The 18950-nt window shown below is 52.6% G+C and overlaps 1 protein-coding gene and 1 long non-coding RNA gene across 2 annotated transcripts in view; one reads left to right on the top strand and one right to left on the bottom strand.

The window, feature by feature from the left end:
• The window catches only part of pelp1 (proline, glutamate and leucine rich protein 1), a 29080-nt gene extending 22486 nt beyond the window's left edge, over positions 1–6594 (top strand). The window contains exons 14-17 of the mRNA XM_060854598.1: positions 95–150; positions 778–981; positions 3391–4983; positions 6120–6594. Of these exons, the coding sequence (XP_060710581.1) occupies positions 95–150; positions 778–981; positions 3391–4983; positions 6120–6230 (1964 nt within the window). The 3' untranslated portion in view covers positions 6231–6594. The remainder of the gene's footprint in view (positions 1–94; positions 151–777; positions 982–3390; positions 4984–6119) is intronic.
• Positions 6595–6598: 4 nt separating this feature from the next.
• On the bottom strand, positions 6599–13151 carry LOC132835230 (uncharacterized). The gene is made up of 2 exons (XR_009647289.1): positions 13117–13151; positions 6599–7218 (listed from the first exon to the last, which is right to left on the bottom strand). It is a non-coding gene; the product is annotated as an uncharacterized LOC132835230 (long non-coding RNA).
• Between the last annotated feature and the right edge of the window lie 5799 nt (positions 13152–18950).

The following is an 18950-nucleotide window of genomic DNA, read 5'->3' as shown; positions in this document are numbered from 1 at the left end:
TTGACTGTGGGTGGCACGAGGACTTTGACCACCCCTCCCCGACTGACTGCAGGACCGTAACACTCTGCTTTTTGTCCCTCCCTCCCCGGTGCAGTCTGTAGCGATGTGATCCTGTCCTGTGGAAGCTTGCTGAAGGAAGAGACGCACAAGGTGAGAGCGACTCGGCACCAGCCAGGAAATGGGGTTTCTCCGTAACACAGAGCCAGTGAGTTCGAGGCTAGCTCTGTAACAGAGTTTGGGCAGTTGCTCCGATACCTGGGCTTTGACTGTCTCCTGGTGGCAAATAATCCGTCGCTTAACTGTCCCCCACGACGTGGCTGGGGGAGGAGGGCTTGTGTGTTAGACTTCTTCACCCAGAGAGTGGTGGCTGTGTGGAATGCTCTGCCCCAGAGGGCAGTGGAGGCCCAGTCTCTGGATTCATTTAAGAAAGAGTTGGATAGAGCGCTCAAGGATAGTGGAATCAAGGGTTATGGAGATAAGGCAGGAACAGGATACTGATTAAGGATGATCAGCCATGATCGTATTGAATGGCAGTGCAGGCTGGAAGGGCAGAATGGCCTACTCCTGCACCTATTGTTTATTGTATCAAAAATCCAGCAAAACAGCCAACAGTTTGATAGACAGCAAATACGTTATTAAATGTAATTCAGGTCACTAGACTTGAGACCTTAGCTCTGTCAGTATCCGCAGCTGTTTGCTTTAGCTATTTGTGGAGGGTGAGTCTGCGATGAGCGCCCCGTTGAACACCTTTTCCTCCTCCTTGTCTTCCTATTGCAGAAGCTCCACGAGCTGGTGGTACCCCTCCTGCTCCGACTGCAGCAGAACAGCAGCATGACCAGCCCCTATCTCCGGGCGGATTGTCGGCGGGAGCTATACCGTCTCCTGCTCTTCTTGCTGCTGGTTCCCAATTCCAAATGGCCGCCGCCACTGCACTGCGCCGTCAGAATGTTCAGCCAAGGACAGAACGACCGCAACACTGAGGTAAGGGAAGCAGCGATCACATCCCCCACACACCCACACACCTTTGTTCCTTTTGGCACCCAGTGCTGTACATGTCACGTGACGATGTAACTGTCACGCTGCAGTTGCACTTCCCCTCCAGGAGGGGTGCTGCAGCTGGAGCATGGGGTTAGATACAGAGTACTGCTGCCACACGGCGCCAGGAACCAGAATTCGAACCCACCCTCGGGCGACTGTTTGTGTGGGGTTTGCGTATTCTCCATGTGTCTGCATGGGTTTCCTCCGGTTGCTTCAGTTTTCACCCACAATTGAAAGATGTGCAGGTTAGGGTGGGTTGGCCGTGCTATATTGTCCCATAGTGCCCAGGGATGTGCAGGTTAGGGTGGATTGGCCGTGCTGAATTGTCCCACAGTGCCCAGGGATGTGCAGGTTAGGGTGGATTGGCCGTGCTAAATTGTCCCATAGCGTCTAGGGATGTGCGGGTTAGTGTGAATTGGCCATGCTACATTGTCCCATAGTGTTCAGGGATGTGCAGGTTAGGGTGGATTGGCCGTGCTACATTGTCCCATCGTACCCAGGGATGTGTAGGTGGGAAATGTGGGTTACAGGGATACAGTGGTCATGAGTCTGGTTTGGATGCTGTTTCGAGGGTCGGCGTGGACATGTTGGCCTGTTTCCACACTGTTGGGATTCTGTGATGATTCATGTCCCTCTAAACCCTTCCTGTTCACATACTAATCCAGATGCCTTTTCAATGTTGTAACTGTACCAGCCTCCACCGCATCCTCCGGCAGCTCGTTCCAAACACTCAACACCCTCTGCGTGAAAACGTTGCCCCTTAGGTCTCTTTTTAATCTTTCCCCTCTCATCTTACCCTGTGGTTCTGGACTCCCCTAACCTTGGGAAAAGACCTTGGCTCTACACTCTATCCATGACCGTCATGACTTTATAAACTGCTTTAGATCCCACTACAGCATCGGGGTCGAATTTATAATCCATGGATAAATCTGTGTCTCAGTCGTGGTGGTGATGATGGTAGTTTGTTGGAAAACTGGTGCTTTTAAAAATGCCATCTGATTCACTAATGTCCTGTAGGGAAGGAAATCTGCCATCTCTACCTGGTCTGGCCTATCCGTGACTCCGCACCCATAGTCAAGGTAGCTGACTCTTCAGAAACACAGAATATTGGTGCAGGAGTAGGCCATTCAGCCCTTCAAGCCTGTCCCACCATTCAATGCAATCATGGCTGATCATGCAATCTCAGTATCCCATTCTTTCTTTCCCTCCAAAACTCTTGAACTCTTCAGCTGCCAGAGCCACGTCCAGCTCCCTCTTGAATGAACTGGCCACGACAGCTTCCTGCGGGAGAGAATTCCACAGGTTCCCAACTCTTGAGTGAAGAGTTTTCCTCATCTCATTCCTGAATGGCCTTACCCTGTACTCTTAGACTGTGATCCCTAGTTCTGGACTTGGCCAACATTGGAAACAATCTTCCCATGTCTAGCCCACCCAGTCGCTCCCTCTCTTGGGCACTCTCGCTCTCCCGCTGTCTGTGGGGCGTGTGCGCTCGCTCTGAGAGCTGCCCCATAAGTCCTCTTGCATCCGAATACTTTTACCCTGCCCGAGCAGAGGAAATTTGGGAAACTCCATAACTGCAATCGGAAGGATGGTATTGAACTGGAAAAGGTGCAGCAAACGTTTGCAAGGATGTTTGCAGGACTGGAGGGTTTGAGTTCTAAGGAGAGGCTGGGACGTTTTTCCCTGGAGCGTCGGAGCCTGAGGGGTGACCTTGCAGAGGTTCTTAAAATCGAGGGGCACGGATCAGGGTAAATAGCCAAGTTCTTTATCCCCAGGGTAGGGGGAGTCTGAAACTATAAAAGGGGATAGGTTTAGGGTGAAAGGGGGAAAGATGGAAAAGGGACTTAAGGGGCAACTTTTTCACACAGAAGGTGGTGCGTGTATGGAATGAGCTGCCAGAGGAAGTGGTGGAGGCTGGTACAATTACAACATCTAATAAGTGTTTGGACACGTACACGAACAGGGAAGGCTCAGTGAGAGATGGGCCGAATGGGACTTGTTCCGTTCGGGAAACCAAAACAGAAGCTGCTGGAAAAGCTCAGCACTTGCCGAGAGAGATCAGAGTGAACGTTTCAGCGCCGGAGTCCCTTTCCCCTGGAAGCCAGTTGAGGGGCGGAGCTGCTGTGTTAACTCTTGATTTCTCTCTGGAGACCCACTGAGCTTCTGCAGCCATCTCTGACCCACAGCGTCCGAGGCACTTTCGAGGTTTTTTTGGGGGTGGGGAAGGGGGGATAGGAGAGATCCGAAAGGGTTGGTCCTGTCGCCGACGGTATCACCGTGTTAAATCCTGTGCCCTCTTCGTCCCCTTCCCCTCACTCCCGCCTCTCCCCGTCCCCCCACCCCCCCCCCCAGGTCTCATCGTTCTGCTCGGAGGCTCTGGTCATCTGCAACTGTCTCATCCACCCCCGGGTGCCGTCACTGCAGATGCCCCTCAGTGCTGCCAGCCTCATCGCCACGGCCTTCAAGCCCACGCCCAGCGCCGATCCGCAGACCCCCGCCAGGCCTCCGCAGGTGCCCACCTTCCACCTGCCGGCCCCTCCCCCTCCGAGCCACCCCGCTCCCCCGGGGGCCGGGCCCCGGGCTCTGACTGAGCACGCCCCGCCCGCTCGCCTCTCCCTCCCGCCGCCCGCCCGCTTCCCGTCGCCGGCGGAGAGCCACCGCGGCCTGGGCCAGGAGGGGGCCGTCCCCGCGGCGCCCCCTGGTGAGGAGGCCGTCTTCGGGGGCGACACCAACTGCAGCCGCCCCGTCTTCATCCGCTACGACAAGGAGGAGGAGTCGGACGTGGAGATCTCGCTGGACAGCGACTCCGACGACAGCGTGGTGATTGTGCCCGAGGGGCTGCTGCCCGACCAGGAGGCACCGGCGGCGATGGCGGGCACCGGGCCGAGTGCCGCCGGGCCCCCCTCCTCGTCGTCGTCCTCCCCTCCGGCACCGCCACCACCCCCTGCCGCCCCAGCAGACGCCAAGAGGAGGAGGAAGGAGGAGGAAGGGCCGGGCGAAGAGGCGCCGGAGGAGATCGAGAAGGTGGTGGTGGCCTCACCTCGGGCCCAGGGCGTCCAGGCCCCGACCCCCGTCCCCCTCCCCACGCCCCAGCCCCAAGAGCCAGGGGGCGCCGGCGAGGCACGACCTGCCTCCCAGGAGCCGGACGAAGAGCTGACGGTCATCAACATCAACAGCAGCGAAGACGAGGAAGGGGAGGAGGATTACCTGGAGGAGGAGGAGGAGGAGGAAGAGGAGGATTACTACGACGAGGAGGAGGAGGAGGAAGAGGAGGAGGAGGAGGAGGACTACGAGGACGAAGAGGAGGACTTTGAGGAGGAGGGTGAGCTGGAGGAGGACGAGATGGACGAGGAGATGGAGGACGAGGACGAGGAGGAGGAGGAGGAAGGGGAGGTGGAGATGTACAGGCCCAGGGGCCCCGGGGACACCTCGGAAGAGGAGCCAGCCCTCGCTCCGCGACCTGCGGAGCTCCCGCCCGCCCCCCCACAGGAGGGGGAGGGGCCTGGGCCGCCAGAGCCCCACCCCGAGGGAGCGCCCAGCCCCCGGCGGAGCGAGGGGGAGGGCAGCCCAGGGGGGCGGGGCCAAGGAGCCCCCGCCCAGAGCCAGCCACCGCCGCCTCTGGGCGAGAGCGAGGAGGGGGCACGCCCGGAGATGCAGCGGACCACCCCTCCTGTCCCCGGGGAGCGAGCGGACGGAGGGGACTCCCCCCAGCCTCCCTCTGCTGGAGGGGGAGGGACCGCGGGCCCAGGAGAAGAGGGCACCCCGACCCCGCAGCAGGAGGAGGAGGAGGGGGGAGACGGAGCGACCGATGCAGTCGAGGCTCCCCCCCAGGGCGAGGTGGAGGAGGAGGAGGAGGGCGTGACGGAGGCTGAGCCCACGGAGCAGCAGCGACGAGAGGAGGAGGAGGAGGTGGTACCGGCTGAGAAACCAGCCCCTGAAACTGAGGTAAGCCCCCCCCCCCCCAAATCATCTCCCTATCCTGGTATGACTGTTATCCCCACCCCAGCCCCACTCGTGGCTACAGGGAGTGAGGGGGGTTGGGGAGGGGAAGCGGGAGTGAAAGTCTGCAGTTGTGTTGGAGGCGGTACAGGTTGGAAGGGCCGAGCGGCCTACTCCTCTGCCCACGATCCACGTTCCCTGCGATCAGAACGCTGGTCGCGCCACTCCAGGAAGGAGCCGACGCCCTGAGGTGAGGGGCAGCACCGACCAAGGAGGGGGATCTCCAACAACCCTGCCCCCCTACCCCTCCTTGAACCGCAGCTGAAAGGGGAGAGAGAGAGAGAGGGTAAGTCTCCCTCACGGAGAACGCCACTCCCCCGACCACTCCCGGATGGGTCTGGAGAGGGGGCTCTGCCTCAGCACCTGCCCCCCCCCCCCAACTTTCTCTGAAGCATTCCCCGAAATTGCACCCGCAGTGTTACTCTGCATTCCCAACGGGAAGATATGGGGCTGTGCTTCAGGATCGGAGGGTTTTAGCCACAGAGTCGTCCAGCTGCGGGAACAAACCCTTTGGCCCATCCAGTCCCTGCTGACCCGATGTCTGAACCTGACCTCGTCTCTTTGGCCAACTGTTGGCCCTTTATCCCCCTCAACCCTTCCCATTCGTTGCGTACTTGGATAAAGTACGTGAATAGGGAAGGTTTGGAGGGATATGGGCCAGGAGCAGGGAGGTGGGGACTAGTTGAGTCTGGGACTATGGTCAGCATGGACTGGTTGGGCCGATAGGTCTGTGTGACTCTAGGCCAGTGAGTGAATCAGAGGCGATGGTTGCCATGGTGAAGTTCGCAATCCAGTGCTCATGCCTCATGTCCTGAGGACCATTCTAATATCTCTCTCCTTCCACTTGAGAGCAGAATGAGGGCATTCAGCCCATTGCTCGCTCCACCATTCCATCATGGCTGACGCAATCCCCTTGCGATGATCAGCCGCTTAATAGCCTTTAGCTCCTGCGATTTCCCCCTCGGTCAGAGTCTTCCATGCTTTGTTCATTCATTTGTGATTGATGTGTCTCTCTCTCTGTCTCCTCTTTCTCTCCCCCCCCCCCCCCCCCCCGCCACTTCACGTGGGCCCCCCACCCTCAGGAGCAGGAGGACCAGGCGGCAGCCATGTTGGCAGACTTTGTGGATTGTCCTCCGGACGAGGAGGAGGTGAAAGATATGGCGGCTGGAGCCACGTCCAGTAGCAGTACCTGAGGGCGTTTCCCCCTCCCCTCCACCCCAAACATGCTGGGGAGGAGGGGGGTGGGTCACTGGGTTGGGGGAGGGTTTGGGGATGGATAGCGGGATTCACAATGCAGAGCGCGTTCCTCATAACCGGGTGAGGGAGCACTGAGCAAACTCCGTTCCACGTTATGCTCTGTTTACCCACATGTGTGTGTGGGGGTGGAGGGGATGGGTGGAGAGGTGAGGTCGAGTGTGTTGACCGATTTGGTTTTATCTCTGACCCAGCCAGAGATTGCCTGCCTGTCAGGAGCGTCCGTCTGCCGGTATTTTCTATTTTTTTTATATAAAAGTCTGGACACAATCAGCCCGAACAATTAATAAAGAGCTGACTCTGCACAGAAGCACAAATCGTGTTTATTTTCAGTCGTACGGCACAGAAATGTCTTGTCAAACCTTTTCTGCGTCTCTTCTGGTGAGGGGCTCGGCCGGGAGCCTGCAGGGGTTGGCGTTCCTATGTATCTGCTGCCCCTTGTCCTTCTCGATGGAAGTGGTCATGGGTTTGGAAGGTGCTGTCTGAGGGTCTTTGGTGAATTCCTGTAGACGGTACACACTGCTGCTACTAAGCGTCGGTGTTGGAGGGAGGGGATGTTTGTTGATGTAACGAAGCGGGGGGGTTGCTTTGTGCCTGGACGGTGTCGAGCTTCTCGAGTATTGCCGGAGCTGCCCCCATCCAGGGACATGTGGGGGAGTATTCCCGCACACTCCTGACTTTGTGCCTCATTGATGGTGGACAGGCTTTGGGGAGTCAGGAGTCACTCGCTGCAGGATTCCCAGCTGAGTTTCTGGTCAGTGGTAACCGACAGAATGTGGATGGTTATTGGAGACGGAGGGTGTTGTATTTGTAGCATATTTGTAAGGCAGTGATATTTCCCAAATGCATTTTCCAGCCAGACTCGACACAAGAGTCTCTCAGCATCGGTCAAGAAGCGCAGAGGAAGTCTTCGGCTTTAAGGAATGTCTGAAGAGCAGGAAAAAGGAGATGGACGCTTAAGTATATAATTCCTGAAAGCAGGGGCCTGGCAGCGAGAGGACACAGATCTCAGAGGGCTACGGGATGATGCCAAGATTGGTGCTACAGTGAAGAAGGTTATCTAGCATTACAAAGGGATCTTGGTCAATAGGCTAAAGAGTGGCAGATGGAGTTTAATTTGGATAAATGTCAAGCATTGCACTTTGGTAAAACAAATGAGAGCAGGATTTGTACAGTTTAAAGTAGGGTATTGGGTAGTATAGTTCAGAACAGAGACACCTAGGGATTCAGGGACATAATGGTTTGAAGGTTGTGTCGCAGGTAGACAGCACGGTTAAGAAGGCTCAGACCTTTGAGTAGAGGATTTGGAGACGTCACGTTGAGGTTGTACAGGACATTGTTGAGGCCACTTTTACAGTACTGTATGCAGCCTTGATCGCCCTGTTGTAGGGAGGATATTATTAAACTGGAGCGGGTTCAGCAGAGATTGACCAGGATGTTGCCAGGAGTGGAGGGTGTCGAGAGTGTGGTGCTGGAAAAGCACAGCCGATCAGGCAGCATCCTGCGATAGGGTTAGGGTTAGATCCTCAGATGCTGCCTGACCAGCTTTTCCAGCACCACCCTCTCGACTTTGATCTCCAGCATCTGCAGTCCTTACTTTCTCTCCAAATGGAGGGTGGCGTTACAAGGAAAGGCTGAATGGGCCCGGAGCATAAGAGGTAACAGGTTCCTCACAGTGCTACACCCCCTCCTCTTTCTCCCCCCCTACTCTTTTTAAATGTTCTGAACCCTGGAGAAACCCATCTCTGTTATGGCCACAACATCATAGCACCAGGTACTGATCCATGCTCTAAGTTCATCAGTTTTATTCCTGGTACTCCTTGCGTTAAAGCAAACACACTTTAACTGATCCCTTGGTTCCTTCCCAGGAAATTCCTTCCCAGAGGCTGCGCTACCTCTTGCTATTGCCTCATCTCCATCCACTGTCACCCCCGGTATACTAGTTTAAAACCTCCTGAACCACTTGAGCAAACCTTCCACTCAGGATGTTGGTCCCCTTCCAGTTCAGATGCAACCCGTCCTTCTTGTACAGGTCCCACCTTCCCCAGAAGGCATCCCAATTATCTACATATCTGAAGCCCTCCCTCCTACACCAGCTGCGCAGCCGCGTGTTAAGCTGTGCCCGCTCCCTGTTCCTCATCTCGCTATCTCGTGGCACCGATCGTAAACCCGAGAACACTACTCTGTTTGTCGTGCTCTGCACCCTAACTCCCTGAAATCACTTTTTACATCTTCGATCCTTTTCCTGGCTATATCATTGGTGCCGATACGTAACACGATTTCTGGCTGTTCGTCCTCCCCTTTCAGAATCTTATACACCCGATCGGAGACGTCGCGGACCCTGGCACCAGGGAGGCAACGTAGCTTCCAGGAATCCCGGACCCAGCCACAAAATCTCCTGTCAATTCTCCTAACAATAGAGTCTCCTACCACCAGCGCTATTCTATTCTGCCCCCTTCCCTTCTGGGTCAGTGTCAGGCTCAGTGCCAGGGAACTGACCACCTTTCCTCTGGTAGGTCATCAGAGAGGGCATCACAGCTACAGAAAAAAGAAGAAAGGGGACCTAATTTGAGGTGTACAAGATAATAAGAGGCATAGGTAGTGTTGATAGCCAGAGACTTTTTCCCAGGGCAGAAATTGTTAACACGAGGGGTCATAGTTTTAAGCTGTTTGGCGGAAAGTAGAGAGGGGATGTCAGAGGCGGGTTCTTTACACAGATAGCTGAGAGAGCATGCAATGTGTTGCCAGCAGCAGTTGTGGAAGCGAGGTCATTGGGGATACTTAAGAGACTGCTGGACATGCATATGGTCACAGAAATTTGAGCGTTTGTACATTAGGTTTACCTCACATGGGGATCAGTGGTTGGCACAACATCGTGGGCTGAAGGGCCTGTTCTGTGCTATACTGTTCTACTGCAGGGGCTTTTAACTGAGAGACGACGTAACTAACTGTATGTGTGAGAAGCCCCTTTAAAACTGAGTTTGTTCATCATTCACAGGGCATGGACGACAATGCTTGGTGCCCCAGCAATTCTTACTCATCCTTAATTACCCAGAGGGTAGTTTAAGTGTCAACGTGGCTATGGGTCTGGAGTTATATGTAGGTCAGATTCATAAGGGCAACAGATTTCCTTCCCTCAGTATTCCCCCCATTCAGCTGAAAATGTGTTGCTGGTTAAAGCACAGCAGGTTAGGCAGCATCCAAGGAACAGGGAATTCGACGTTTCGGGCATAAGCCCTTCATCAGGAATGTGATCAGGAATTCCTGATGAAGGGCTTATGCCCGAAACGTCGAATTTCCTGTTCCTTGGATGCTGCCTAACCTGCTGTGCTTTAACCAGCAACACATTTTCAGCTGTGATCTCCAGCATCTGCAGACCTCATTTTTTATTTCCCCCATTCACACCCTCTCATGGTTTTAGCTGATAAATACTGCATTCAGTTCTGGACTCTCTCCTATGGGAAGGATGTTGTGCAAGTTGAAAGGGTTCAGAAAAGATTTGCAAGGACGTTGCCGGGACTTGGAGGGTTTGAGCTATAGGGAGATGCTTAATAGGCTGGGACATTTTATTCTCTGGAGAATTTGAGACTGAGGGTGATGTTATCGAAGTTTATAAAATCATGAGTGGTGTGGTTAGGGAGAATAGCTCCAAAGGGTGGATAGGATACGGGAGCCCAAAACTACAGAGGCAAAGGTTTAAAGTGAGAGAGGAAAGGGATCTAAGGGGCAACTTTTTCTCAGAGGGTGGTGTCTGTATGGACTGAGTTGCCAGTGGAAGTGGTGGAGACTGGTATAATTACAGCATTTAAAAGGCATCTGGATGGGTATGTGAATGGGAAGGGTTCAGAGGGAGATGGGCCAAGTGCTGGCAAATGGGACTAGATTAGATTAGATAGTTTTAGGATATCTGGTCGGCATGGATGAGTTGGGCTGAAGGGTCTGTTTCCGTGCTGGACGACTTGATAAATCAGGTCTTCCCATTTTTGTATTTAGGCAGAACGGTCCCAAGCTTTGTAGTTGTAGAATTGTACAGCATAGAGACAGGATCTTGCTGATCCAATGGGATGCAGGCATCGGAATTGTTTAATCTGGTGGATGTTGGATGAGAGAGGAACTCCCTTGAAGGCAGGACCTTAAAACTAAATCTATTGGGAAGCATGTGCTTGTGAAAAGGGGAGTGGAAATCTAGAGTTCCCTCTGTGTGGAGTTTGCACGTTCTCCCCGTGTCTGCGTGGGTTTCCTCCGGGTGCTCCGGTTTCCTCCCACAGTCCAAAGATGTGCGGGTCAGGTGAATTGGCCATGCTAAATTGCCCCTAGTGTTAGGTAAGGGGTAAATGTAAGGGTATGGGTGGGTTTCGCTTCGGCGGGTCGGTGTGGACTTGTTGGGCCGAAGGGCCTGTTTCCACAGTGTAAGTCTAATCTAATCTAATCTGTCTTTTAAAAAGAGCTGATGTGGATGGTTGAGAATATTAATCAGATTTTTGTCGGATTTCAAGATGGACAGATACGTGGTTCAGATTTCAGTGTTCAGTTTTGTCATGATCTAACTGATAGTGTGGATGCAAGGACTGAACAGCCTCCGACTGTGCAGAGATTTAGTTGTAACCTTATCTCCCTGAGGGACAGATGTGCACGCAGGTACTCAGTTACATGCACGTACCAACACAGATACACACACACCACACAGATGCGCGCACACAGGCAGTCGCACAGAATAACACTGAGATACAGACACAGTTAATACAGCAAAGAAACATCCTTCAGTCCATACGAGTCAATTATCCTACATTAATCCAGTCCTATTTTCCAGCACCTGGCCCATCTCCCTCTAAACCCTTCCCATTCATATACCCATCCAGATGCCTTTTAAGTGTTGTCATTGTCCCAGCCTCCACCACTTCCTCTGGCAGCTCATTCCATACTCTGGATTAGTGGTGCTGGAAGAGCACGGCAGTTCAGGCAGCATCCAAGGAGCAGCGAAATCGACGTTTCGGGCAAAAGCCCTTCAGCAGGGATAAAGGCAGAGAGCCTGAAGCGTGGCTTGTAGAGAGAGGAGGAAAACTTCAAGGTAGGCATCCTTGCAAGAGGATTCGCAGTAGGGTTAAAATCAACGAGGTAAAAACAATGAGTGCAGATGCTGGAAACCAGATTCTGGATCAGTGGTGCTGGAAGAGCACAGCAGTTCAGGCAGCATCCTGCGCAATCGATGTTTCAGGCTCATTCCATACACTCACCACCCTCTGTGTGAAAAAGTTGCCTCTTAACTCCCTTTTAAATCTTTCCCCCCTCCCCTTAAGCCTATACCCTCTAGTTTTGGACTGTCCCACCCTTGGGGAAAAAAAGACTGGCTATTCACCTTATCCATGCCCCTCGTAATTTTATAAACCCTTAAGGCCACACCCCCAAGGCCCTGCCGCTCCGAGGAAAATAGCCCCAGCTTATTCAGCCTCTCCCGCTAGCGCATATCCTCCAAACCTGGCAATATCTTGGTAAATCTTTTCTGCACCCTTTCAAGTTTCCCAACACGGGAAAAGTTAGGTGGCACAGTGGTTAGCACTGCTGCCTCACAGCGCCAGGGACCTGGGTTCAATTCCCGCCTCAGGCGACTGACTGTGTGGAGTTTGCACGTTCTCCCCGTGTCTGTGTGGGTTTCCTCCGGGTGCTCCGGTTTCCTCCCACAGTCCAAAGATGTGCGGCTCAGGTGATTTGGCCATGCTAAATTGTCCCATAGTGTTAGGTAAGGGGTAAATGTAGGGGTATGGGTGGGTTGCGCTTCGGCGGGTCGGTGTGGACTTGTTCCACACTGTAAGTAATCAATTCTAATCTAAAAAAACCCTGGTGAGAGACACTGATTTTAAACTAACTCCCGACGCTTCCCATCTTAGGCACACAACAAAACTCTACAAATTCAACACCAAATTTTGTTTGATTCTCTCTGTTCTAATCCCATTAGATTGCTGGGTGTGCACATTCACGAGAGCAAGTGTGTGCGCGAAAGTCTGCATACAAGAAATTGAGTGTGTGTTTGTGTGAGAAAGTGTGCGGGAGGGAGAGAAACAGTGTGTACACAAGTGAGTGTGCACATGTGAGAGAAAAAGAATGTGTGCGAGTGAGAAAAAGTGTGTGCAAGAGTGCGTGTGCGAAAGAATGAGCGCACATGCGAGTGTGCAAGCGAGTGTGAGGGAAAGCATGCATGTGTGAGTGTGAGAGAGTGAGAAAAAGAGACAATTGAGAGTGTGTACACGTGTGAGGGACAAAGTGTGTGTGTGTGTACATGTGTGCGATAGAGTGTGAGTGTGCATGGGTGCACTAAACAAAGTGTGCAAGGGAGACTGCATGCAAGAGAAAAGGTGTACGTGAGAGAGACAATGTGCGAGAGAAAGTGTGCAAGAGAGAGCGTGTGAGAAAGACAAGTGTGCATATGTGTGAGAAAGAGAACATGCGCATGAGAAAGTGTGTGAGACGGTGCACACAAGTGCGAATGTGTGCACATGAGTGTGCACGAGTGTGAGCACGTGAGAGACAAAGAATGTGTGCGCATGAGAGTGACCCTGTGAGTGTGTGCGCTTGCGAGAGTGTACGCGCATGTGGGAGAGAAAGTGTGTGAGACCGAGTGTACACAAGTGAGTGTGCGTGCATGTGAGAGATGGTGTGTGTGTAAGAGAATGTGTACGTGCAAGTGTATGTGTGAGTGTGGGCGCCTGTGTGAGGAAGAGTATGCATGTGTGCTAGAGAAAGTGTGAGTGCACTCTCCCTCTCTCGCACACGCACCAAGGAGAGTACACAAATGTGAAAGAGTGTGAGCGAGAAAGAATGTGCACCTACCATAGAATGCTGTCTCTCTCTCCCTCTCCCTCCTCCTGCTGCTGGTTCCCAATTCCAAGGCAGGGCTGTCCCTGTCCTTCCGCACCGCCCACCCTCCAGCCTCATTGGACCCAGAGTTGGAATACATAAAGACACATCACTGAGTTTAAATGTGTGAGACAACTGAACAGACTGTCTTTACAATGTAACTTCAGAAGGTTTATACATATGGGCAGAGGGGTCCAGTCCTGACTTGGGTGGATAGGAACATGCAGGAACATGTAGCAATGTTCAGGCCAGTGAGAGGACAGCTGGCCATCTAATTGTGACATATAGCAGCCTGGCAACTCTGTAACTGTTCCCACTAAATCCTGAGTGTTTTCCCTGAATACAATTGGATTAACCCTAACACTGACATAACAACAACAAACAGGCAAAACGGTGAAGATCCTGGAATGAGCAGCTCCCCAAACCCTGTACCAATGTCAACATGCTCCAGCGTCCCCCTCCCCCGGTCAGTGTTATAACCCAGGTGTAGAGCTGGGAATCAGTGACAATTTGGTCAGGGATCCAGAACCTGCTCTGTGTCTCTGTCTATCTCCATCTGACTATCGTGTGTGCGCGGGTATGTTTGTGTCTCTGTGTAGTGGGCTCTCTGTTCTTTGGGGGCTGTATCCAATAAATGGGGTTAAACTGCCCTCTATCTTTGTTCCTTTTCCCCTCAGACACATGCAGGTAAAGAATTGATCTCCCTTAATTTTCACTGAGACTCCCCGCAACTCCACAAGCACCTTCTGATGAGAATATCACAATAGTCAGAATAAACAAAAATTCTCCTTGTCTCTTATTAGGCCGTGCTCTTAACTTTGAAACAATGTCTCCCCACAGTCTAGACCACTCCAGGAAAGGAAACAGCCAGTCCTTTTTAAATCTGTTTAGGATCCTACACGCCTTAAGTGATTAGAGTAATTTCATCTTTGCCCGTGTGTGAGAGAAAGAGAGAGAGAGAGAGTGCCAGAGAAAGTGTGTGAGGAGGTAAGGCGAATTTCATTGCGTTTTCTGCTCGGCGAACAGAACCACTACAACAAGCACCCGAGCTACAAATCTTCGCACAAACTTTGAACTTTCTGCAACTTGCAATGTTTTGGAATGTATTCTTACAATGTATAAGTGAGAGAGAATTGAAAAGTCGTGTTGTGGAGGAACATGCACAAGGCATGTTCATCTCCCTCTGCTCACATCTCAGGGACAACATCACAGGGGATCGGACAAAACTGCCCCGTGTCTCCAAAAACATTCCTTGAGAAGCAACTTGAGAAACAACTGTGTTACTGAAAAGATTCACAGGCGCTGATGGGGGAGGAAACAAAACCTGCTGCTTTTGCAGTGGCATGAGGAGGCCAGCAGAGGGTAGCATTGTATCACTTTAAACATAAGAAGGCAGACTGAGACTTTGATTCATCACATATTATTTAATTCATTCATTCAATGAGCCTAGATCACACAGAGAATCAGACCGTGACAGATTGGCAGCGTTATAAGCAGTATAGTACTGAAATGCAACAGGGTATTAAGATCAGCGGCAGGTGGAATTGAATGCAGGCAAGTAAGAGGTCACTAAAATTGTGCATTAACACAGAAACAGACACACAGGTCACACAGAGATGTACACTATTACAAACACTCGCATTCACACACCATACAGAGATGCACACACACAAACACACGTTACTCAGAGGTGTGCACTCACACACACAGACGCATGTTGACACTATCCTGGCGATGCTAAATGTGAGACACTTTCTGCAGGAGGTGGGTGGTACAGGTGCACCATTGAAGATATTTGGACAGATATATGGAGAGGAAGGGTTCAGAGGGGTGTGGGCCACATGAGACTGGTTTAGTTTGGGAAGCATGATGAGTATGGACAAGTTGGACTGAAAGGCCAGTGTCCATGCTGTATGACTCTATAATCATAGTGTCCCTACAGTGTGTGGATTCCTTCAAGCCAGCAAATCCACACCAACCCTCCAAAGAGTAACCCACCCAGACACATTCTCTTACCCAATTACTCTACATTTCCCCTGACTAATGTGCCTAACCTACACATCCCTAAACACTATGGGACAATTTGGCACAGCCAATTCACCCTCTGGACATCTTTGGATTGTGGATGGAAACCGGAGCACCCAGAGGAAACCCACACAGAGACAGGGAGAATGTGCAAACTCCACACAGACAGTCGCCCGAGGGTGGGATTGAACCCAGGTCCCTGGCACCGTGGGGCAGCAGTGCTAACCACTGAGCCACCGTGCCACCCACCAGTCCCATTCCACCATCAACCAAACCTACTCTGTCAGGCAACACCTCAATTTTTCAATTCTCCTCCTCATGTTCAAACCCCTGTTCCAGTTTTCCCTGTGAAGTGGGGGAGGGGGAGGGGGGGAGGTCAGTGGGGGTAAAGTTGGGGGAGGTGTAAAGACAGAGAGAGAAAAAAGGCAGAGAGAGGGACAGAGAAAGAGAGAAAGCAGGACAGAGAGAGGGAGAGAGTCATAGAGGCAGAGATAGAGAGAGGGATAGAGACAGAGAGGGAGACAGGAATAGAGAGACAGACAAACTGATAAAGGGAAAGGCAGACAGGATCAGAGAGAGTGAAACAGAGACAGACAGAGAGAGGGAAGGGGAAAAGTGAAGGAGAGACAAAAGTGAGGCAAGGAGAGACATGGAGAGGGGAAGGAGACCATACACACCATTCCAGCTGCTCCCAGCTCCTCTCCCCATGCTCTCTCTCTCTGTGTCCCAGCAGGGACACAGCCCACTCCAGGATCCCCACAGGGACACAGCCTGCTGTGGGAAGCTTAAAGGGTCAAAACTGAGATTCAAACACAACCCATACTCACTCTCTCACACACATTCTCTCTCTCTCTCTCTCACACACACACACACACAGCTGCAGGTTCAAACCCCGAGCATCCCACATACACACTCACAACACAAACTAACACCAGTTTACTCCACAAACTCATACAGGGCGTTTGCACAGCATTAACACACATTCTTGGGACAAATAAATAAGCCGGTGAGTACAGGCTTATCTCTCAAATTAAGACAAGTTTATTCCACATACGCAAGGAGGATGTTTGCAGAAAGTAACACTTTTTTTTGGACAAGTTGAAACGATTTTTTTGCTCAAATTTATTCCATATGTTAACACAAGATTCTTGCATAGATTAATGAAACTGCAATGAACCATGAGGTATGCAGTCTTTCTGAGTGTGAATTTTATCCCAATGAGGATACATCTTCTGCTAGTTTTTCTTTGCCATGTTTTGGGTCACTTTTGAAACCGGGCGTGAATTGTTCATCATGCAAAGATTCCCATGAAGTGCATTGGGAAAATTAAATGCAACTTGTGACAGAGAACTTATTTAAATTGGGAAATCCCAGTGAGAAATACAAGGAGTTGCAGGAAGCAACCCCTGCTGCAGCCACAAGGTGGAACTAGAGCCTGGCGACCAATGACGGCCTCCAGACTGAGGAGAAAGTGAGGTCTGCAGATGCTGGAGATCAGAATCAAGTGTTGCTGGAAAAGCACAGCCTCCAGGCCGAGCCACAGGCGCCCTCTGCTGCTCATCAGAAAACCTGCAATTCCCAACTCTGCAGCAATTGGATTCTCCCCCCCACTCCACCACATTTCCAGGCACTGTCTTCCAGGACCCCCAGTTCTGGACATCCTCCAACATCGGGAACATTTTCCTCACATCTAGCCCACTCTGTCACTCCCTCTCAGTCGCTCTCTTTCACTCACTTCCTTTTGGGGATGCTCTCTCTCAGTTGCACTCTTTCTCAGGCGCTCTCTCTCTCTCTTTCTGTCTCTCCCTCTCTCTGTGTTACTCTCTCTCTCTCTCGGGCATGCCCTCTCTCTGTGTTACTCTCTCTTTCTCTTGGGCATGCCCTCTCTTTGTGTTACTCTCTCTATCTCTTGGGAATGCCCTCTCTCTGTGTTACTCTCTCTCTCAGGCATGCCCCCTCTCTGTGTTACTCTCTCTCTCTCTCGGGCATGCCCCCTCTCTGTGTTACTCTCTCTCTCTCTCGGGCATGCCCTCTCTCTGTGTTACTCTCTCTCCATCTCTTGGGAATGCCCTCTCTCTGTGTTACTCTCTCTCTCTCGGGCATTCTCTGCCTCTATCTCTCAGGCATGCCCTCTCTCTGTGTTACTCTCTCTCTCTCGGGCATGCCCTCTCTCTGTGTTACTCTCTCTCTCTCTCAGGCATGCCCTCTCTCTGTGTTACTCTCTCTCTTGGGCATGCCCTCTTTCTGTGTTACTCTCTCTCTCTCTCGGGCATGCCCTCTCTCTGTGTTACTCTCTCTCTCTCTCTCTCTCTCTTGGGCATGCCCTCTCTCTGTGTTACTCTCTCTCTCTCTCCAGCGTGCCCCCTCTCTCTCAGTCACTCTCAGTCGTGCCCTCTCTCGGTCGCGCCCTCTCTCTTGGTCGCTCTCTCTCTCGGGCGTGCCCGCTCTCTCTTGGGTCATTGCCTCACTTTCTCGGTTGTGCCCTCTCTCTTGGGTGTGCCCTCTCTCTCGGTCGCGCTCTCTCTCTCTCCGGGTGCACCCTTGCTCTCTCAGTCATCCCCTCTCTCTTGGGCGTCCCCTCTCTCTATCTTGGGTGTGCTCTCACTCTCTTAGGCGAGTCCTCTCTCTCTCGGGCATGGCCTCACTCTCTTTCTGTCCCGCCCTCTCCCTCTCTGTCCCTCCCTCTCCCTCTATCACTCTCTCTCGGTCGCTTTCTCTCTCTCGGTCATGCCCTCTCTCTCTCTCTCTCTCTCGATCGTTTCCTCTCTCTTTCGGGCGTGCCCTCACTCACTCAGTCGTACCCTCTCTCTGTGTCACTCTCTCTCTCAGGCATGCCTTCACTCTCATGGGCATGCCCTCTCTCTCTCTCGGTCGCGCGCTCTCTCTCTCTCTCGGACGTGCTATCTCTCTCTCTCTCTCTCTCTCACATGCCCTCTCTCTCTGTCGCTCTCTTTATCTTTCTCTCGGTCGCTCTCACTCTCTCTCTCTCTTGGACGTGCTCTCTCTCTCTCTCTCTCACACCCTCTCTCTCGGTCGCTCTCTCTATCTCTCTCTCGGTCACTCTCTTCCCCTCTCTCTCTCGGTCGCGCTCTCCCTCTCTCTCTCTGTCGCTCTCTCTATCTCTCTCGGTCGCTCTCTCTCTCTCTCTCTTTCTCGCTGGCGTGCCCTCTCTGTCTCGATCGCGCCCTCACTCTCTCGGTCTCTCTCTCTCTCTCGATCGTGCCCTCACTCTCTCGGGCGTGTCCTCACTCTCTCGGGCGTGCCTTCTCTCTCTTGGGCGTGTCATCTCTCTCTCTCGGTCGTACCCTTTTTCTCAATCGCTCCCTCTCTCTCGGTTGCTCTCTCTCTCTCTGTGTCACTCTCGGTCGCACCCTCTCTCGGTCGCTCTCTCTCTCTCTCTCGGTCGCGCCCTCTCTCGGTCGCGCTCTCACGCCCTCTATCTCTCTCGGTCGCTCTCTCTCTCTCTCTCTTGGACGTGTCCTCTCTCTCTCTCTCTCTCACGCCCTCTCTCACGGTCGCTCTCTCTATCTCTCTCTCGGTCGCTCTCTTCCCCTCTCTCTCTCTCTCTCACGGTCGCGCTCTCCCTCTCTCTCTCTGTCGCTCTCTCTATCTCTCTCTCGGTCGCTCTCTCTCTCTATCTCTCTTTCTCGCTGGCGTGCCCTCTCTGTCTCGATCGCGCCCTCACTCTCTCGGTCGCTCTCTCTCTTGGTTGCTCTCTCTCTCTCTCTCTCTCTCGGTCGTGCCCTCACTCTCTCGGGTGTGTCCTCACTCTCTCGGGCGTG

This window comes from Hemiscyllium ocellatum, chromosome 44 (assembly GCF_020745735.1).
Source record: "Hemiscyllium ocellatum isolate sHemOce1 chromosome 44, sHemOce1.pat.X.cur, whole genome shotgun sequence".
In the NCBI taxonomy this organism is placed as follows: domain Eukaryota; kingdom Metazoa; phylum Chordata; class Chondrichthyes; order Orectolobiformes; family Hemiscylliidae; genus Hemiscyllium; species Hemiscyllium ocellatum.
The sequence above is the reverse complement of the archived record's forward strand: the minus strand, read 5'-3'. Positions and strand labels throughout refer to the sequence as shown.